The sequence below is a fragment of the Stegodyphus dumicola genome, chromosome 9 (genome assembly GCF_044657685.1).
Source record: "Stegodyphus dumicola isolate Sdum_Otavi_A_Nest chromosome 9, ASM4465768v1".
In the NCBI taxonomy this organism is placed as follows: Eukaryota; Metazoa; Arthropoda; class Arachnida; order Araneae; family Eresidae; genus Stegodyphus; species Stegodyphus dumicola.
In genome coordinates, this window is record NC_140776.1 from 150583399 (window position 1) to 150602284 (window position 18886).

Genomic DNA, 18886 nt, shown 5'->3' on the forward strand with positions numbered 1-18886 from the left:
GAATGTAAAAGAAATGTATGGCAATACTTAACGCTGTCAGGAATTCTGGATAAGATGTTTTTAAATATATTATGATTTTGCTGTGGAATTTTATGTGGTGTAAGTGGGAAGAATAAAAGGAAAGTGATGTTTATTAATAAAATTAAAATACTGAAAAAATTGTGTAGATCACCTTGTTAAGAAAATTGAGCATTGATATGACAAACTGAAAAAAGACTGCAAATAAATAGAAAAATTATGGCAAAACTTTATCAGGAATTCTAAAAATATGCTCCTTTAAAATTTTTTTTTTTAATTTTTATTGTTGAATTTGAAATAGCATAAGTGTGAAGAAAACAGTATTAAAGTTTAAAAAAAAAAAGTTTTACTAGCAGGAGTGAGACCAAAAGCAAATTAGTAAACAGCGAGAGCATAATATTTGGATTTCTGAAATGTAAACTCATTAGATTTCATAAATTTTGTGTTTAAAAAATTATCTTAGTGAGATTATATAAATTTAAAACTTGTAAGATATTTTATGTTAATTAACTAGTTATTATAATTCTTCACTGTAAATTCTTTCTGTATTTCTCACCAGGATGTAAATTAGGTTTGTGTGTATTTAAGCTGAGGGTTTCTAGTGTTTAAATTAATTTTTTTTATTGCTTTATTGGTAAAGATTTTAGGGATACTTTATTGAGCATGAATTTACTAAAATTGTATACATTTTCTGAACTGTGCTCTTTCTTCTAACATAGTGGTGCACAATCTTTTTTACATCATTTACTCCCTTCATAGTAGCTTGACAATCATCCCCTCTTCCTTTCCAAAACTAAAACAATACACATATATTTATTTACATGTAGATTATTTTTAATGTGTTTTATAAATTAAACAACAAAAAGTATGGAAATGTTTATATATACCAAAATTTGAATAAAAGTATATTTTTATATTCATAAACTAAATACTTAGCAGGTAAATAAAGGCTGACCACATCCCTGTCTGAATTTATGAAATTCCCCTTCGGTTGAGAACCTTTGTTCTAGCAGTTTTTCATCTCCAACACTTGTTAATATCACTTCAAGCTCTAGTTGAATATTTAAAAGATTAAGTGAAAAGACCACTGTCTTCACCAAAATGCCTTGCTGATCATACTAAACAACAAAGAAAAATATTAACTCAAGCAGTGCTCAGAAATCAGACGCCCCCACACTTAATATTAATGAGCACTTTTTTATGCTTAATGAGCACTTTTTATGCTTATATTAATTAGCACTTTTTTAATATCAAAGATGAATAGATTTTATGTGTAGTACATTGGCAACAATGGGTTGTTGTTTCCATACCTTTGTTTGTAACAGGTTTTTCTCACCTGCTGAAAATAAAGAACTGTTTTGCATACGTTCTCATCAATTATGGATTGGCTTGGAGATTTTTTTTATATTTCTTTCTAAATAGGATAGCAATACCACACTGATATATGGCCACACACTGAAATGGATATTATGCTCTTTATTATTATTGCAATAAAGACTTTTTTGTTGTTGATATTTTGTAGATAATTTTTTATGTAGATGCCACTGTGTTCAGAGAATGGTTATGTTTTTGATTAGTAAAAAAAAATATGCTAGCATGAAAGACAGAAACGTGAATTGTCTCATCTTAAATAAATGTTTTATTATTATGTGTGTGAAACAAGCTTCATGTATAGCTCACTTATTCACAGATACTGCAGATTACTATTATTAACCTAGAATCCACTCTGAGAAGATTTGAAAAGAATCTAGCATTTTTTGGTGCCCAGTAGGTGGGCATGAGGTAAGAAGTAAGTAAGCTTTCATTTTGAGGGCAAGTGAGAATTTTTTTTTATTATTATGGAGCTTGAAGCTTGAATAAATATCTTGAATAAATAAAGCTTGAAGAGAATGGCAATACATTATTTAACAACCAAACTGTTCCAAAAAATTGAAAATGCTATACAAGATTATATATCAGTTTCCAAATCATTACATGAACTTCTTGAACAGTTGATAGTTAAACAAGATTTACTCAGTTAGTTAGATAGTGATATTGAAAAACTATTAAGTGAAGAAGAACTTGAATTAGAAATTGAAGCTTCACTGGATTATTAAGGTAGGATAAATAATATGGAAGTGCAGAGCTTCCATATTTTTCAGGAGATTAAAAGAGCATATTATTCATTAAAAGAGCTTTCAGGGAATTCAGATTCTATTATGAGTTCAAAAACTAACAAGGTTATTGAATCAACCATTTCCATGCAAGAAATACCATTATGGTACTTAAGCTTATAATAAAAAAAATTTTTGATGATGTAAACATGTGGTTTGATTTTGGAGTCAGTTTAAGAGTTCCATTCATGAAGACTAAACTGTTTATCTGACATTGAAAAGTTTATTAGGGGTAATTATGTTGAATGAAATTAAAGGATTTGCTCTAATGAGCTGAAGTTACAATAAAAGCATCACTTTGCTAAAAGAACATTTCAGAAGAAACGGCATCGTAATGTGATGCATTACACAAGAGAAGAAGAGGAAGAATTACCTTGTTTATTTACACTAGCTATACAGGGTGTTTCAAAACTCATGGGGGCAAAAGTTTGAGGGAGGATAAAGATGCATATTGGAAATTCACTCTTGAGTAAAGGTGTATTCATCCATGAATAACACATGTGCACTGAAATCAGGCTGCTCTGCTAGCTGTTGCAAAAAGCAACTTGCAACCACGACGCATGGCTCATAATCTGCAGGTATCAAGGTTTGCATTTTTTTGTACATGATAAGGGTGTAATTTTTTGTACTGTAATACTTGTCAAGCAATTGAGTGGAGCACGTTTATGACACGAGAAAACTCTCGTGTGCTAATATTTGGATAATATTCCACTATTTGCAGAATATCCTCCACAGCTTGTGGCACCCACACACTTCTGCCACTGCCTGTATTATGCGTGCTGGTGACAAAGGATCCCGTTTCACACAGGCATCAATGCAGTCACTCGAACACTTTTCAGTCTGACATATGTCTTCTTGAGAAACACTACCTGTACAGTCTTTCAGCTCCAGAGCATTTCCATTCACAAGACCATACGTAAAATGCATGTTCGCCTTTTCCTGATTACTGTATGTCGACATGTCTTCTGAAATCCGTGCTAGAAATGACTATGAGTGAGAAAATTCATGCTTTATGCTTTCCATTACAGCTTTATGCATTCCATCTAGCGTTCAGCACTTGCTCTCTGCTCGTGCATTGTATGGTGAAAATTGCTTGTTTATATGTTTTTTTTTTCACCTGTTGAATTTGCCCATGAGTTTTGAAGCACCCTGTATATAGATCGCGTAATCTCTGAGGTCATAGGAATGTATCTCATTGACATGTGATGAAGCTATTAAGCCTAGATAAAGTGAAGTGCGCGTGTGATATTGTAGCTCTTTGAAAATTGTACAGTGAAATAGAAATTAATATTCGATGCATGAAACTTTAAACGTGATATGAAAAGTTATAGTCATTTATCACATCCTATTTTTATGAAACTAATTCCAGAAATGTTGGCTTTAGAATACAACAGGAACAAAAATTGAAAATAGAATTTGATGTTTTAGAATTGATTACAATTTTAAAAGTCGAAACAGAATGTTGTGAAGCTTCTAGCCTATTGCATGATTCAAAGAAATCTAAAAATATTATGTTTGCTATCAATTATTTTAAGACTGAAATAAATAAAAAGTTGTTTAAGCCTGTTAATCAACCGACAGCTGCATTTCCGACCAGTGTAAAACTTAACTGTATGTTCAATGATGCGAACCACAATTACTTTCAGTATGAAGCTCTTTTACCAGCAGGAAGACAAATTATAAATCTGTTAAATTAATATCCGAAATATGAGCTAAAATTTTATCAAAATAATATGGAAACATTGCTTTTACAGTATATCGCTGCTTTGGAAGAAAACCAGCATAACTCAAAACGTGCGATTATTGCTTATGTCATAATCAAAACAAAAATGTGGTATATTTTAATGTAGAAAAGTGTCACTAATAGAAAGGATGTCACTAGTTTTTATTAGTGTTTCTTCATATTCAGTTAAACTTTGGTTAAATCTTCTTAGGTTTTTTTTTTTTTTTTGTGCTCCTCTAAACAAGGGAGGGGGGGGGGTTCAGAGATGTGCCACTTTTCTTCCAAAGTAGTAATATGTATTTCATTTGATTACTAATGACAACTTATATGCTTTTATTTTAGGCAGCAGAACATACTCATAATACCATTAAGAAAGGAATGAAACTTGAAGTTGTTGATAAAAACTTGATTTCTGTTGTACGTTCTGCTGTAGTGAGTGATGTTGTTGGTGGGAGATTACATGTGAAATATGTGGAATCAGAATATGAAGATGAAGGTTTCTGGTGTCATGAACGTTCTCCCTTGATTCATCCTGTAGGTTGGGCTCAGATTATCGGTCATGCCTTGAAGAGTCGTCCAGGTAATTGCATCTAAAGCATATTATATCATTATTTGTTTGCTGGTTAAAAGCCAAAATGCACAAAGTGTCATTATTTATTTATAAATGCTTATGTTCTCATTAAAATTAGGGTTTATATGAGGAAAACTTTACAAGGCTGAGCAGAACATTTTATATATATTCAAACACATATTTTTGCTATGATAGATGAGTGTATGTATATATAGTTGAATTATATTTCAAATACTAAATTTGAAAAAATGTATTCTGCCATTCTATGTAGAAATAATTACCAAATTTGCCAGAGTATAAGATGCCCTTTTTTCCTTTGAAAATAGGTCTGAAAAATTGGGTGCGTCTTATATGTCGATACTCAGCTTTTGATTACCTTCATTTCTCGAAATTCAGTTCTGGAAAATTCTCGATTATGAGTTATGCGATTTTTTTTTTTCCTTGCAGAGTGTGTCCATGAAGGCATCCCTTCCCTTAGGCAGATAGGCCTCATGTGCTTTGCCATAATTAAATACACACACCTTGCAGAGTGTGGGAATATTGCAATTATGTAGAGTTCAATGAATGTGCATGCGCTGACATCGATGATCACGTTGGATGGTACAGAGGACAATTTGTTGTATGAGGACTCGGATGCTGATTTAGAAGAGGATTCAAGGGACTTTTCAGTTGTCTCTAGAGATGAGTGTCTGGGTTTTGACAAAGAAGATTAAAAGGTGTTCTTTCCCAGATAGATTGGGTATTTGAATAAAGCATTACATTGTGTTTGTGTTACTTTACATTTAAAATACTGTAAATTCACTATAATGATCAGTAATACAGTTTTATCCTTTAAAAATGTGTATAAAAAAGGGGTGCATCTTATACACTGGCAAATACGGTAATTATGCACAAATGATCCATTAATAATTTTATAATCATGCTTTTTAAGTTATCTTAACTTTTCATAAACATGGGGAAAAAATGAATAAACAAGTGTATGTGATAATTTAGTTTAAATATCATGCTGAATAACAATCAAAAACAACGTCCGACATTAAGCATCAGTCTAAATTCGTAAACAATTTTTGAAGTACTAGTTTTGATAGTTTTTTAACTACCTTCTTCAGCTGCTAAGTGCAAATGAACCAAATAAATATAACCAAATATGAAGAAAGATAAGAAAAGTTGGACAGAAGTTAAGCTATCGGTGCCATCTATTGATGAAACATAAATACTAAAACAAATTTTTTTTAACCCTTTCTGGTATGCTACTCTTTAAAAATGGAATTTTACCAAAAAAAAAAAAAAAAATGTAGGCAGTCTATTTAGGCCTAGGAGAGTATGCAGTTATAATTTTACAAAGATTGCACCAACCGGTTCCATTTTGTGTGTCTCCGAAGCAAACACACTGAGCTGCACGACCTGCGATAGGTAAGCATTGCTGTGAAGCACAGTCAAATACTTTGTCTATGATTTAAAAACAGTAGAATGTGATCTCTTTAGCAGATTTAGCATAACCCAGGGTGCAACATGGGGAGGCTTGCTACTCCACACTCCGCCCCCCAAAAAAAAAACAGGAAAAAAAAAAAGAAAACTCTCATTGCTTCGGCAATGCTAAGGTCTCTCCAAACTATTTACACAATTTAAAAATTTATAAGAAAAATAATTAAAATACTATAATATTTACAATTAATTTTTGACCAGAAAAAATAATTATTAAATATATATACAAATAAAAGTCTACAGAAATCAAACTACACACAATGAAAGCAAGGGGAAAAAAGGCTCTGCTCTAGCTGAAAATCAAATAGCTAAGTGAAAACAAAGCACAGGTGTCTTCAAACCCAAAAACAGAAAAGAATAAAAACAAATATAAATAAATCTGCGCTGTCAGCCTCCCCAGTGTTTGAAGCACGAGACCAGATTCTGTGACTCACTTCCATGTGACAGGCATTACCAGTACAGTGTGTTCAGTTCGGACACACTATACACAATATTTCAAAGATAAAAATTAAAAGTAATACAGAATAGGCAGAATAGCATACGAACAACAAAATTATATAAAGATTTCTTTCATTTATATTCTTTATATTTAAAAAAAAAATCTGAAACATTTCTTTGAAAAATCAGTGTCTTTAAAAATAGAATATATCTCAACGTTAATGATTTGCTTGTGTGGTGCTGCCATCTATTATTCATAAAAGAGATTAAAAGTAACCATTAAGTGTAGTTTTCGTTATATTTATTGATTATTTTCAGTGTCTAAAGAGGGAATACTTTGGTGTATTCGCACCGAACACACTGCGCCGGAAAGGGTTAAAGGCTGAAGGTAAAGACGGATTGCAATTGGGGTCACTAACTAGAACAGAAATGTTTTTTTGGAAGTGAAATGCTTCTAAAAAATCTAATTTACTAATGAAGGATGCTTTCTGAATAATTTTGGCTGCAGAAAAATGGAAAGTGTGGTTTTCATTCCAACAATGCTGAGCATCAGCGGATTTTTGTGTTTCCTTTTTCCTAACATATGCCTCATGTTCTTGAACATGAAGTTTTAAGGCTCTTTTTGTTTGGCCAATGTAAATTAAACCACATTGGCAAGGAATCATTGGCATGAATGTCATGTCATGGAAAAAAAAAGTCTTTCAAATGTTGCAATTACAGTACTTCTTTTACTTTGTTAAAACTAAAAATTCAAAAGCTGAATCAAACTAAGTAGCTTAACACTTGGAACATATTGTGTTGATTTAGTTTGTTTTATTTCTCTTCATTTTCAAGTGGTGGACATAATTTAAAAATTTACTGTGGTTCCAGTGTCAAAGAAACACAAAACAATTAAATTTTTTATAATAATTTTTTTGGCATTTACTACATAAATTATTGGCCATTTTTTGCTAGAATCATTGCTTTTATTCCTTTGACATTAGAACTGTGATTTACTGTGTTTTAATACTGTCCCTCACCTTGAACAAATACAAATTTAAGACAATTTTACTCTGTTCCAAGTTTTTAGCTATTTAGCTTTAGATTGAGCTTTCGAATTTCTAGTTTGTGCATTTTAAAAAGATTATTATAAATTTCTGTATTTTATTTTTACCGTTTCCGATATCACTTACCATTGCTTATTCATAATTTTCTTTTCATGTTTTTGGAAAGCTAGTTTAAAGTATGGTTTTAAAATTATATATATGTTTCAAATATCCTAGAAGAGGCATATAAACATGAATGTTTCAAATCATACAATGATTTGGAGGCATTGGGGAGCTTAAAATCTGTTGCATTAAAAGTCCATTTGTGAGACTAGTAGTAAGATACCAGAGCTGCAAAAACTTTTGATTCCATCCATTAATGTGTTCTTGATTAAAATTGGGATGGAATTGGGCAGAATCATTCTGTCACCACAGTTACTGAATGCCTTTGCAATCCGTGAGTGCATACCCTTGATGATCCTACTGATGGTTGTTTATTAGACTATTCCAATAGTTGTATGCATGGACATAAGGCTAAGCATTAATGATATATTTCAAATGCTTGTTTTTATATGTTTTGGAAATATATTTTTTCAAGTATTGAATATATTGACTCTTTACGTTCAGATGCAATTTTCATGTAACAGTTCTTTAAAAAAGAAAGTAAAAGTATTCATTTCTTATGCTGCTCGTAACCTTCACGTTACAGTCTAAGGTATGCTATTTTTAAGTTGTTTTTGTGTACCAAAAGGAGCTGTGTGTAAGCAGAAGTGTGCTGTGTGTAAGGTTTGAATTCTTTTATCTGCCAAAAAACATTTGGTCTGTATTGAATTAATAATATTTTCTATTTTCCAAATACATAAAATCTAAAAATATTTTCTTGCAAGCCAAAAATCAAGACTTCAAAGCTTAAGTTCTTATTCTCTGTGTTTGTTTTTACTGAGCTTCACATCTCTCTGAAAATCCACATCCTTTACTTCTTTTTCTTTTCTTTCTTTTTTTATTTTATTCTTGAACAAGATAAATAGTTTGATTTTTAGATCTGTGTTTCCTAATTTAACTGCTTTAAAGAAGTAGTAGTGGGTGTACTAAAAATTGGAAGGATCTTAATTCATATTTTTACATTTTCTTTAAAAATTCTATTAAAAATTATTTCCATAATTTAAATAATTTGGTTATTTGAATTCATAGAAATAATTTTAAATAGTTTAAAATTATTCAGTTGTTTAGGAATTAAAAATTTTTATATAATAATGATAAATTTCTGTAAATGGTAAAACTCTGTTTCTACCTCCTCCCCATTGGAGAATTCTTTGAAATTTTGTTTAAATGTTTGAAAGTTGAATTCAAATATGAGAAATGGTATTTAATCCATACTTTATTTATTTATAAAATCTATAAGGAAAATCTTTTGTATATAAATATATGTTAAAAAAGGGGCAGAAAGCTTATATAAATCAAGTTGTTCATCACAAATCAGCCTAAGTTTATTTAACCTTCTGAGTAGCTTGTCGCTTTTATCTGGTCATGAGATTTATTGCCACTTTGTAAATGTTATCTTGTTATTTAGAATATTGCATTCTCATATTTTCTTTTGTAATCTAGATATCATTGTAATGAATGGAAGGTTATGAAAGTAAAGAATGAAGTAAGTAATTGTACAGATCTTGCTAATAACTATTGTTTGAATATAGGTCTTCTTGATCTTAGCTGCTCAGAGGGTTAAGATAATTCCATTATTTAAAGCGAATACAATCCTTCAAAACTTGAAAAGGTGTGGGGATTGACGTTGTGAATATTGTATTGGAGGGGGGGGGGGTAAAAAGCTATTATTTACAATGGTAGCCAGAGCGAGATTGTGTTAGCTAAATTAAAGTATTTATTCATTATCATCATTACATATCAGCAATAAAAATTGCTTGAAGGTACTCTTTTATTGTGTGTATTTTTATTAAACTTATATTTTTTATATTTTCCTCTTTATTTTATATAAAATTTAGTATCTTTAATTTTTCTGTTATTTATAATATTCTTTCATTCCTTACTTTTTTTTTTGACTTCATTGAGTTTGCTTTTGATGATTAAGACATTTTGAGCTTAAACAATTTTCACATAAAAAACTGTATCTTTCTTTAAGTGATAAATTTGTTTTTCTCTGATTTTTTTTTAATATAAATCGTTTTCTTCCTCTTTCTTTTTAAAAACAGAATATGCTCGGCAGTCATTGAAGAAAACTCTGTATCGGACATTTGAATCAAATGATGCTACTTGGGATATGTTTCTACCTGTGAGTAAAAGAAATCATTTGAATATAGTGTTGAAAAATTTTTAATGTTAATCTGTGTTAGGCATAATATGCTATGTGTTTTCAAAAAATGTTTTATAGTTATTAAATTAGGTAACTAATTTTACTAATTTAAAAAATTGAGTTTTTCTTGCAGTACAAGCTACCCATTTAATCAAAGATGTTAAATTAACTTTTAAAAATATTGCCTTATTTTGATGTTCAAAGTTATTCTTCGTAGACTTTTTTGGAAAGGGAAGCAGAGGTTCTCAATTATTTTCCTATTATAAAATTTGCCGTTGTCACCTGATCATCATATTCCAAAAATTCGATCACTGTTTTTATAGTCTCTGGATTAGCAGATATTTTATATGATTAATATGGTTTTACTAGTCTCAGAGCACTCAGTCCTTATTATTTTAATATTTAATTACAACACTACCATAAATATTGTAATTTTTCAACAGACATCTTAGATGGTTTTCAAAGCCTCCTTTCATTCTGAGTTCCATGATGCTGCGAGTAACATTTTTTTAAGGGAAAGTGAATCCTATTCCTGCTATACTTGGGAAAAACCACAAAATATCCTATGCAATGAAACTATTTACTGGGAATTGAACTTAGGTCTAACTACTAGTGTTCAGCAACTTTATCATATAGTCGCTAGTGGCCATTCCACCTGAAGAACTATTTTATGAATTTCTGTTTTTTTAGCAGTAACCTTAATAATAAAATTCTGAAATAGTATAAACTGTATATATATTGAGAATTCATTGAGATGATTTGTGATGGCACAGGATTCATGCATGGCTTGCAATGCATCATAATTTTTTTTTGTAATTTGCTTATTTTATTTATTTATTTATTTTCTTTTTCAGGACTGTGTAGTACATTTGGATGATACACAACAGAAGTTGAGTTCTAAACAATGTATGAAACTGACAGAACTTTTTGAAAACCAAAATTCATCATCCTCACTCAAAGGCATACCATCGGCACTTCAGCATTTCAGATGTCCTCATCAGACTACGATTCTCTGTCTGACTGCACACTTTCAGCTGCGTTATTCAGCTGTTGTTGCCCAAGAATGAGGTTATCATTAATGCTGTCCCTCAGTCGTTGAATGTTTTGGGGAGTTCAAACCAAATGCCATATACTCATTTTTGGGCGACCCCAAATTGAATACTGTTGCCAAAAGTGTGAAACCAGATGGAGAATCATAGTGGGATGATAACATTGGAGTGCCAACAGTATGCTATTTGTGTGAGGATGATGGGTCCTTTTCCAAAATAAAGTTCTATCAATTTCATGCATCGATTAGGACTCATCCTCTTCATGGTGTATCTCCCAAATGTTCTTTACAGTCCTAAAAGAGAAAAATTAAATAAAAAATTCTTAAAAACAATTATGTTACAACTCATAAGCAGCTTCTGCACCACCCTGCAGAAATGCTGTCCATTACTTCAGTGCAGGTTAATGATGTTTTTTACTCACTAAGAGTTGTTTTATTTTCAGAATTGCTGGTTTATTGTGCCATTGTCAAAACTTAAAAATCTGATCCTGATGAAATTTATACCTGGCAAATGGAAAATGACCACATGCTACCTTTTTGGATTTTGTCATCTCCATTAATTCAAGATTTTTTTTTTTTTTTTTTTTTTCTTTTTTCTCCCCTCTGAAACTTGTTTTTCAGTTAGGACAAATGCCATGCAGCCATACTGTTAGAACTTTCAGGAAATTGGGCCATCTGTAGTTTGAAATTTGCCATGTAAGAATTTCTCTTCCGGGTCATCTTTCAGACAAAACTAAAATGACACAGATCATGTATAAGACAACAAATGGTGAAAATATGCTAGTTTCAGGTAGGGTTAAAACTGTTGTCATTGGCATTGGGCAATTTGACTTTCACTATTGTTATTAGCATTTCGCAATTTCATTTTTGACATCGTTTGCATTTACAGCAGTTGGATTGGATTATATTCCACCCTTTAACCTGCTGGGCAACATTTTTGCCCTCATTATAACATTTTTTAACGTTACAAGTTTTTTGAATTTTGGGATAATTTTTTTAGAAAAAATGCACTCTTGGCTTACATTCAAAAATATACAGTATTTTAAAATTTTATTTTCTGGATTATCATTAATGAATTTAGAATTTCTTATGTTATTTTTGGAAACTAAAAGATGTTCATTGGCAACATGATTGAACGTTACAAGATTCCCCCCCCCCCCCCATGCAATTTATACACAGGTTTTGAATTTTGGATAAATTTTTGAAGAATAAGCACACTCTTTGCTTGTACAGGATTGGCTTATATTCAGAAACATGCAACATTTTAAAATTTCAATAGATATATTTTTATGTTATTTTTGAAAACTGAAAGATGTCCATTCACTTTCAAGAGACCCTGCACTTATGTATATAATGTAGTGGCTGTTTTGTAAGCTGTAATTCTATGGTTTAAAATTTAAGCTGTCTTATTTTATACTACTTGGGCATAATGAAAGTTTTAATAAATAAATTTTAGACATTTTTAGAATGCTGAAAGAAAGGTTCAAACTAAAGCTGTGTTCTGAATTTCATTTATTTATTTATGTTATGTTTCATATATCATAGTTTCTTTAAAATGAATTTTTATATTTTTTATTAACTGTGTTTATTGAAAGAATTTCTTTGTTATGATTATGGCTGTAGAATGTTATTGCTATTGTTTTGGCATGATATAAATTTATTAGTATATTAAAATTTTTTCATTCATCTAAAAAAATGAAGAAAAATGAATGTTTCTTTTAAATGTGAATTAGTGGGATTTAAGCTCCACATCTTAAGAGCTTATTATAAATACACACACAAACATAGTATAAAGTCCAAGATTTGGAAGCATTGGGACTTCGGCAATTCCAGTTTTTAGATCACCAGTTCAAATCTAGTAAGATGGCTTGTAATGTAAAAATAATAATGACATAATGCAAAAATTAAAAATGTAAATTAGTTGTTTATGAAATATTGAAACATTTCTGACCTTAAGAAAATTCAAATTTACAAAAGAAGTAAATAAGTGAATAAATAAATGAGTAAAAAATAAAAGTTTATATATGGTTTATTAAGCATCTTTTTCAATGTAAATCATTTGAAGTTGCTTCATTTTTTGTGCTAATACATTCTCTTTAATTTTATAAATAAACTTAATATCTTGTTCAGTTATGTTCAATTATGTTTGATTAGTCAACCTATCAAATATGGGCACTTGGTTTTTTAAGTCCATTTTTTCATGAAATATTTTGGCTTGAGCCATTAACATTGAACCCGCCAATGGGATACCACTACTGTGATGGTTTCTCACCTGTGCAACCATCGCTTTGTCGTGATTATCATTTCTAGCATAATGAATGATTTTTCTGTTATTTATTTAAGTAAAGTGTTAGAATGGGGGGGGGGAAGTTCAGTTCTTTGTTTTTATATCGTATTCTGTTGAGACTCTAGTGCTATACTTCTCGCATAATTTTGAGAAAGATTTGCTTTAATTCATTGTTTGCAGCGATTACTCTTTTTGAATTATTGACTCACTTTGCAGATTCTGCAACAGCTCCAGAATTAGAAGTTCCTTTTTACATAATTGAAAGTTCAGACTTTAATTTAGATAAGATAGCTTCAATAATAATAGCTTTCAAAAAATAATAAGCTGATTCAAATTAAAAATTTAGGAAGTGTGCAATTTGCCATGTTGATTGAATTTAAGTTCCTTGGAATCTCTCTCTCCCTCGTTTTATGTCAATAAAAGAAAACAAGCGTGAGCAACATCCATCTCGAAACTAATATGTCTTGAGGCTTCACATACTGTTCAAGTTAGAAAGAAAACTGCTAACCCCTCCCCACAACCATACAAGGACTGAAAGTGTGGTCATGGCCAATGTCAGATAATGCATGAAGGCTTCAGCTAATACTGATTTTAATTTGGGAACCAAAACTTTTTATTAACCAATAAGGATTAAATGCGAACTGAAACCAAATCAGACTTTCATCTTTTTCATAACACTGTATTTTCTGTCTTACTTCACTACTGCCAGTTTGCTGCTGCTGCTTTTTTCTTTGAATATATTTTTTAAATGTAGAAAGCATCATTTCAGTTCTTAAAGAGTAACATTTATTGCACCAATTTATTTGTGTTGCCTTTAAGAAAAGCTTATCAATAAGAATAAAAAATATTAAAATTGCTCATTCCTGTGCCTTTATGCATCTAATATCAACAGCTTCTAAATTATTACATAGATGTGTGTGTATTTTCGCTTAATTACATTAAGAAATCAATTCATTTTCTTAATTACAAAAAAAAAAAAATATTTTTGCCTAGGTGTATAATCCAGTACGGAATTCTAAGTTCAAAGAAGGTATGAAGTTGGAAGCTATAGATCCTTTAAATCTATCTACAATCTGTGTGGCCACTGTTACAGAAGTTCTAAGAAATAACTACCTTATGATAGGTATTGATGGTATGATGGCTGCAAATGGTTCAGATTGGTTTTGCTATCATGCTTCATCCCCCTGCATATTTCCTGTGGGTTTCTGTGAGAGCAATGGAATAGAACTTACTCCTCCTAGAGGTGAGACTCTAAAACTCATATAGTTTACTGAAAAATTATCAGAACATCATTTCTTTTAACTTATTTCATAAAAACCTTTCTCCGCCCCCTCCATTCCCACTTTATATTTTTTATAAAAGGTAGAAGCAAAAGTATGATATTTTTTGTTGTAGATACTACAATTCATTATAAGAATAATAATATTTGTAAATATTTTGGTGGTGTCTAAAATAAGTCTTAATTGACAACACTCCATAATTTTCCAAGAGACTAACTCTTGTTATTTTAATAAATATTTATTTTTTCACAAAGAGGGAATATCTTTATTTAAAAAATCTGATGTGTGCACCACATGACTTCCTCGTAAGGAGTATTAAATTATACGCACTTTTTCCTGCATTTCATTTAAACTTATTGAATTGAATTAAATCTACTTCATCCATAGCGCATAAACCACAATGGAATAAATGCACTTTTTAAAAGTCACTATATTTACTTACCATAGTGATACTCTGGCACTAGGTTCACTTAACAGCATTACATCTCATTCATTTTATAACTCAGAATGAAAAAAAAAAAAAAATATATATCATCTGAAGAATTACCTAATTGTTGCCACATGTTCTATTCAAATACTATAATAAATCTAAAACGATGTATAAAAGAAATTAAACAAATAAAAAATAAGCAGTTTTGCACAGACGATTCAGCGCTGCTTACCTAATGCGCATGGGCTACTTGTGAGCATTCTGCTCTTTCCGAAACAGACTGGCGACAGTATTTTCTGCTAATATGAAACACTTATTTCCTCGAATTTCATTAGAGATGTATTTCTCATTCTATTAATTCAGCTCTCACTTCGCGGCAAGGCAAAAATAATAAAAATACAGAATATGTTCTTTAAAAAGTTATAGATATAGAAAAACAAATACACTTACAAAATTTTTAAAATACAATTTTTACAATTAAAATTACACTTTCTATGAAAAAACAAGCCGAATTGCTTGTTTTTTCATAGAAAGTGTAATTTTAATTGTAAAAATTGTAAAGACAGATTTTTCGGTGCAGAAAACCTGAAGTTTAATTTTGGTCTCGCTTGGCAAAAAGACACTGAAGGCGTAGAAACCGAGTTTGTAGTAAATGTTGAGTCAATATATGGGATAATTTAATAACTTAAATGATAATTCGAGAAATGATTAAGCGTAATTTAATTCTCAGTAATAAAAGACATTACTTTGTTGTTGCGAAGCTTAATTTCTCTAGATTGGCAACAAATCGACTATTCTGCTAAGTTTCAAATGTAAACAAATATGGCTGCTGTAGGAAAAAAAAATTAAGTATAGCCACACTTAAACAACTATTAAAATGTTGATAATTCTGCAACTATTACATGCAGGTTAATTAAAGCATAAAAGCCTTAACCGGAAGATAAGAACAACATAATTCAATCATTTTTAAAGCAAAAAATGCACAATTTACAAACGTATAAGAATAAAGAAACTGAGTTCACTGAGTCGAGTAACAGAGTGGATATTTATATACTTTTGGTGCGATTGACTGCAACCAAAATAGGAGGTGCACATCTACATGCTGTAGCAGTCCTATATACAAAATTTCAACTTTCTGAGGCTACTAGTTTTTGATTTAGGTGAGATACATACGTACATACGTTCATACAGATACCACGAAAAAATGTTTTCAGAAGTCATTTTAAATCAGCTTTATAATTTTTTTTGGGGGAAAAAGAGACCTTTATTCTGTCCTTATATACAGATGCCATGCAAAAACATCTTTAAATTGCATTCGATAGTGGTCAAAATGGATATTTCCATTAAAATATGATCCCTGAAATTTTTCGCGCTTACAATATTTCCTTTTTACTTCATACAAGGAAGTAAAAAGTAAAGGATTAAAACTTACAGCAGGGTTGTCACGCTATCTGGAAAACCAGGAAAAGTCAGAAAATTCGAAAATTGACTAAAAAGTCAGAGAATTTAAATATTTTAGACAAAATCTGGAAAAGTCTGGGAATTTCATATGGTGATCCCTCCCCCCCCCCAAAATTTTTTTATGCCAACATTGGAAACAATCACTTTCTTGGGGAATTATGTATCGTGTGAGCATACTTTAGGCAGCTGGCGTAGAGCCAATTTTCACAGCTCCAATCAGATTGTCTTTTAGAAAGGCGAAGCAAGTTTTCAGTAACCCCGAGAATTGAGTGCTTTGCATACATACGCATTTGCAGTGCATGTTGGAAAAAAAAAAAAAAAAAATACATTCCCATTCTCATATAAAACAAAATTGGTTTGCACGATTTACATATAAGCTACACAAGCTATAGCTTAGGGCCTCCGTTTTCTTGGGTGCTTCCCCCCAAAACCCTCTAAGTATCCAAAAATCATATTTGGCACTGACATATAATATCTGGACTTATAAAGGGCCCCATATCTCAAATACCTTAGGGCCTCATCAAGTCTACCCTGCACACGGGATTTGGCGACATTATGATGATCAGTAAATGGGCCATTTTGGTGTCGGCGACAGTTTTCAAAATCGTGCCAAGGTCGTATCATATACTAGGTTTTTACCACAAAATCTTTTAAACCTTTCCCCCTCTTTCAATAAATGCCTTATTTGTCATTTTGCAGTAAAATAAAAAAATCTGATGTGTACACCACATGACTTCCTTGTACGGAATATTAAATTATACGCATTTTTTCTTGCATTTTATTTAAACTTATTAGATTGAATTAAACCTACTTCGCCGAAAGCGCATAAACCACAATAGAATAAATGCATTCTTTAAAATTCACTTTGTTTAGCATAGCGACACTCTGGCGCTAGGTTTACTTAACAGTATTATATTTCATTATTATTATAACTCAGAATGCACAAAATGTATATCATTTAAAGAATTATCTAATCGTTGCCCCATGTTCTATTCAAATACTATAATAAAGCTAGAACTATGTATAAAAGAAATTAAGTAAACAAAACAGAAACAGTTTTTCACAGACGATTGAGTATTTCTCATTTAATTAATTCAGTTCTCACTTCTCGAGAAGGCAAAAATACACAAAAACTCAAAATATCTATATTAAAAATTAGGAAGTAAATCTCAAACGCTTATTTCCTCGAAAAAATTCCAGAAAGAATTAAGCATGATTTAATTGGCAATAATAAATGAATGCGTTATCTTTGTTGTTGCGAAGCTAAGTTTCTCTAGATTGGCAACAATTCCACTAGTCTCCTGTTTCAAATGTAAACATCAATGGCCGGCATTAAAAACAGGCTTAGCGGCAATTAAACAACTTTAAAATTGCTGATAATTCTAAAAATATTGCACACAGATTTACTAAAGGCATAAAATCCTTAACCGGAAGATAAAAACAATATAATTCAATCATCTTTAAAGAAAAAAATGTACAATTTACAAACATATAAGGGTAAAGAAACTGAGATCACTGAGCCGGGTAATAGAGTGGATATATATATATAAATATATTTATATACGTTTGGTGCGGCCGATTGCAACCAAAATACCAGGTACACATCTGCATGTTACAGTGTTCAGTTATACAAAATTTCAACATTCTGAGGCTACTCGTTTTTGAGTTATGCGAGATACGTACATACAGACGCCACGAAAAATTCTCTTCAGAATTAATTTTAAAGCAGTTTTATAATTTTTTTGGAGGAAAAGAGTATTTTATTCTGTCCTTACGTACAGATATGACGCAAAAACATCGTTAAATTGCATTCGATAGCGGTCAAAATGGATATTTTCATTGAAATATGCTGCCTGAAACTTTTCGTGATTACAATACTTCCTTTTTACTTCGTACAAGGAAGTAAAAATAGTTATCAGCCATCTAGGCTTACCATTTATTATAATTATATTCAAAAAATTGTTGATTATTGTAATTCAACTTTTAAACTTTAAGTAATTAACTTTATTTTAATGTTATTTGTATCATTTAATGTGGCTAATTCCTTCTAAATTTCTTTATGATAAGTTAATACTTGTACAACTTCCAGGCAGTTTTATCTGGCATACTCTTGAAACTAATTTTAGCAGTAAGATGACATACCATTATGAAATTTAATGCACATAATTTTTGCTTATGTATGCTGCTAAGTAAGTAAAATAAATAAATAAATAAATAAATAATACCTGAATTTATTTAAAAATATCATTAAATAGATTTTTCTTTAGTTTAGCTGCAAAATGTCTATAAAAAGGGGACATTTTAAAATTTAGATTGGGCAGATTCTGATTTCTATCTTCAGTGGAGAAAACAGTTATTATGTTTTTAATAGTAATGCTTTGGTTGGCAAATTTTTGTGTTTTCGAATGGTACCATAATTAATTTATTTCCAGAACAGCCGACGCACACTATGTGGATAGATGAGAATTTTCTTAAAATACGCCTGGAAAAGTCAGGGAATTGCATTCTCCTGTTTAAGTAGCAACCCTGTTATAATATTGAAGCATTCAAAATGCTGAATTCTTGCTGTAACTCATGTAAAAAAAAAAAAAAAAAAAAAAAAAATTGTACTGAAATTTCTAGATATACATATAAGTCTGCATTAGAGCCTGTTCGCAAA

The 18886-nt window shown here is 30.7% G+C and overlaps 1 protein-coding gene across 2 annotated transcripts in view; it reads left to right on the forward strand.

The window, feature by feature from the left end:
- LOC118203030 (MBT domain-containing protein 1-like) overlaps positions 1 to 18886 on the forward strand; it is a 100733-nt gene that overhangs the window by 20545 nt on the left and 61302 nt on the right. For both annotated transcript variants that reach the window (XM_085824228.1, XM_085824227.1), the window contains 3 exons: positions 4237 to 4474; positions 9621 to 9700; positions 14050 to 14299. In XM_085824228.1, the coding sequence (XP_085680354.1) occupies positions 4237 to 4474; positions 9621 to 9700; positions 14050 to 14299 (568 nt within the window). The remainder of the gene's footprint in view (positions 1 to 4236; positions 4475 to 9620; positions 9701 to 14049; positions 14300 to 18886) is intronic.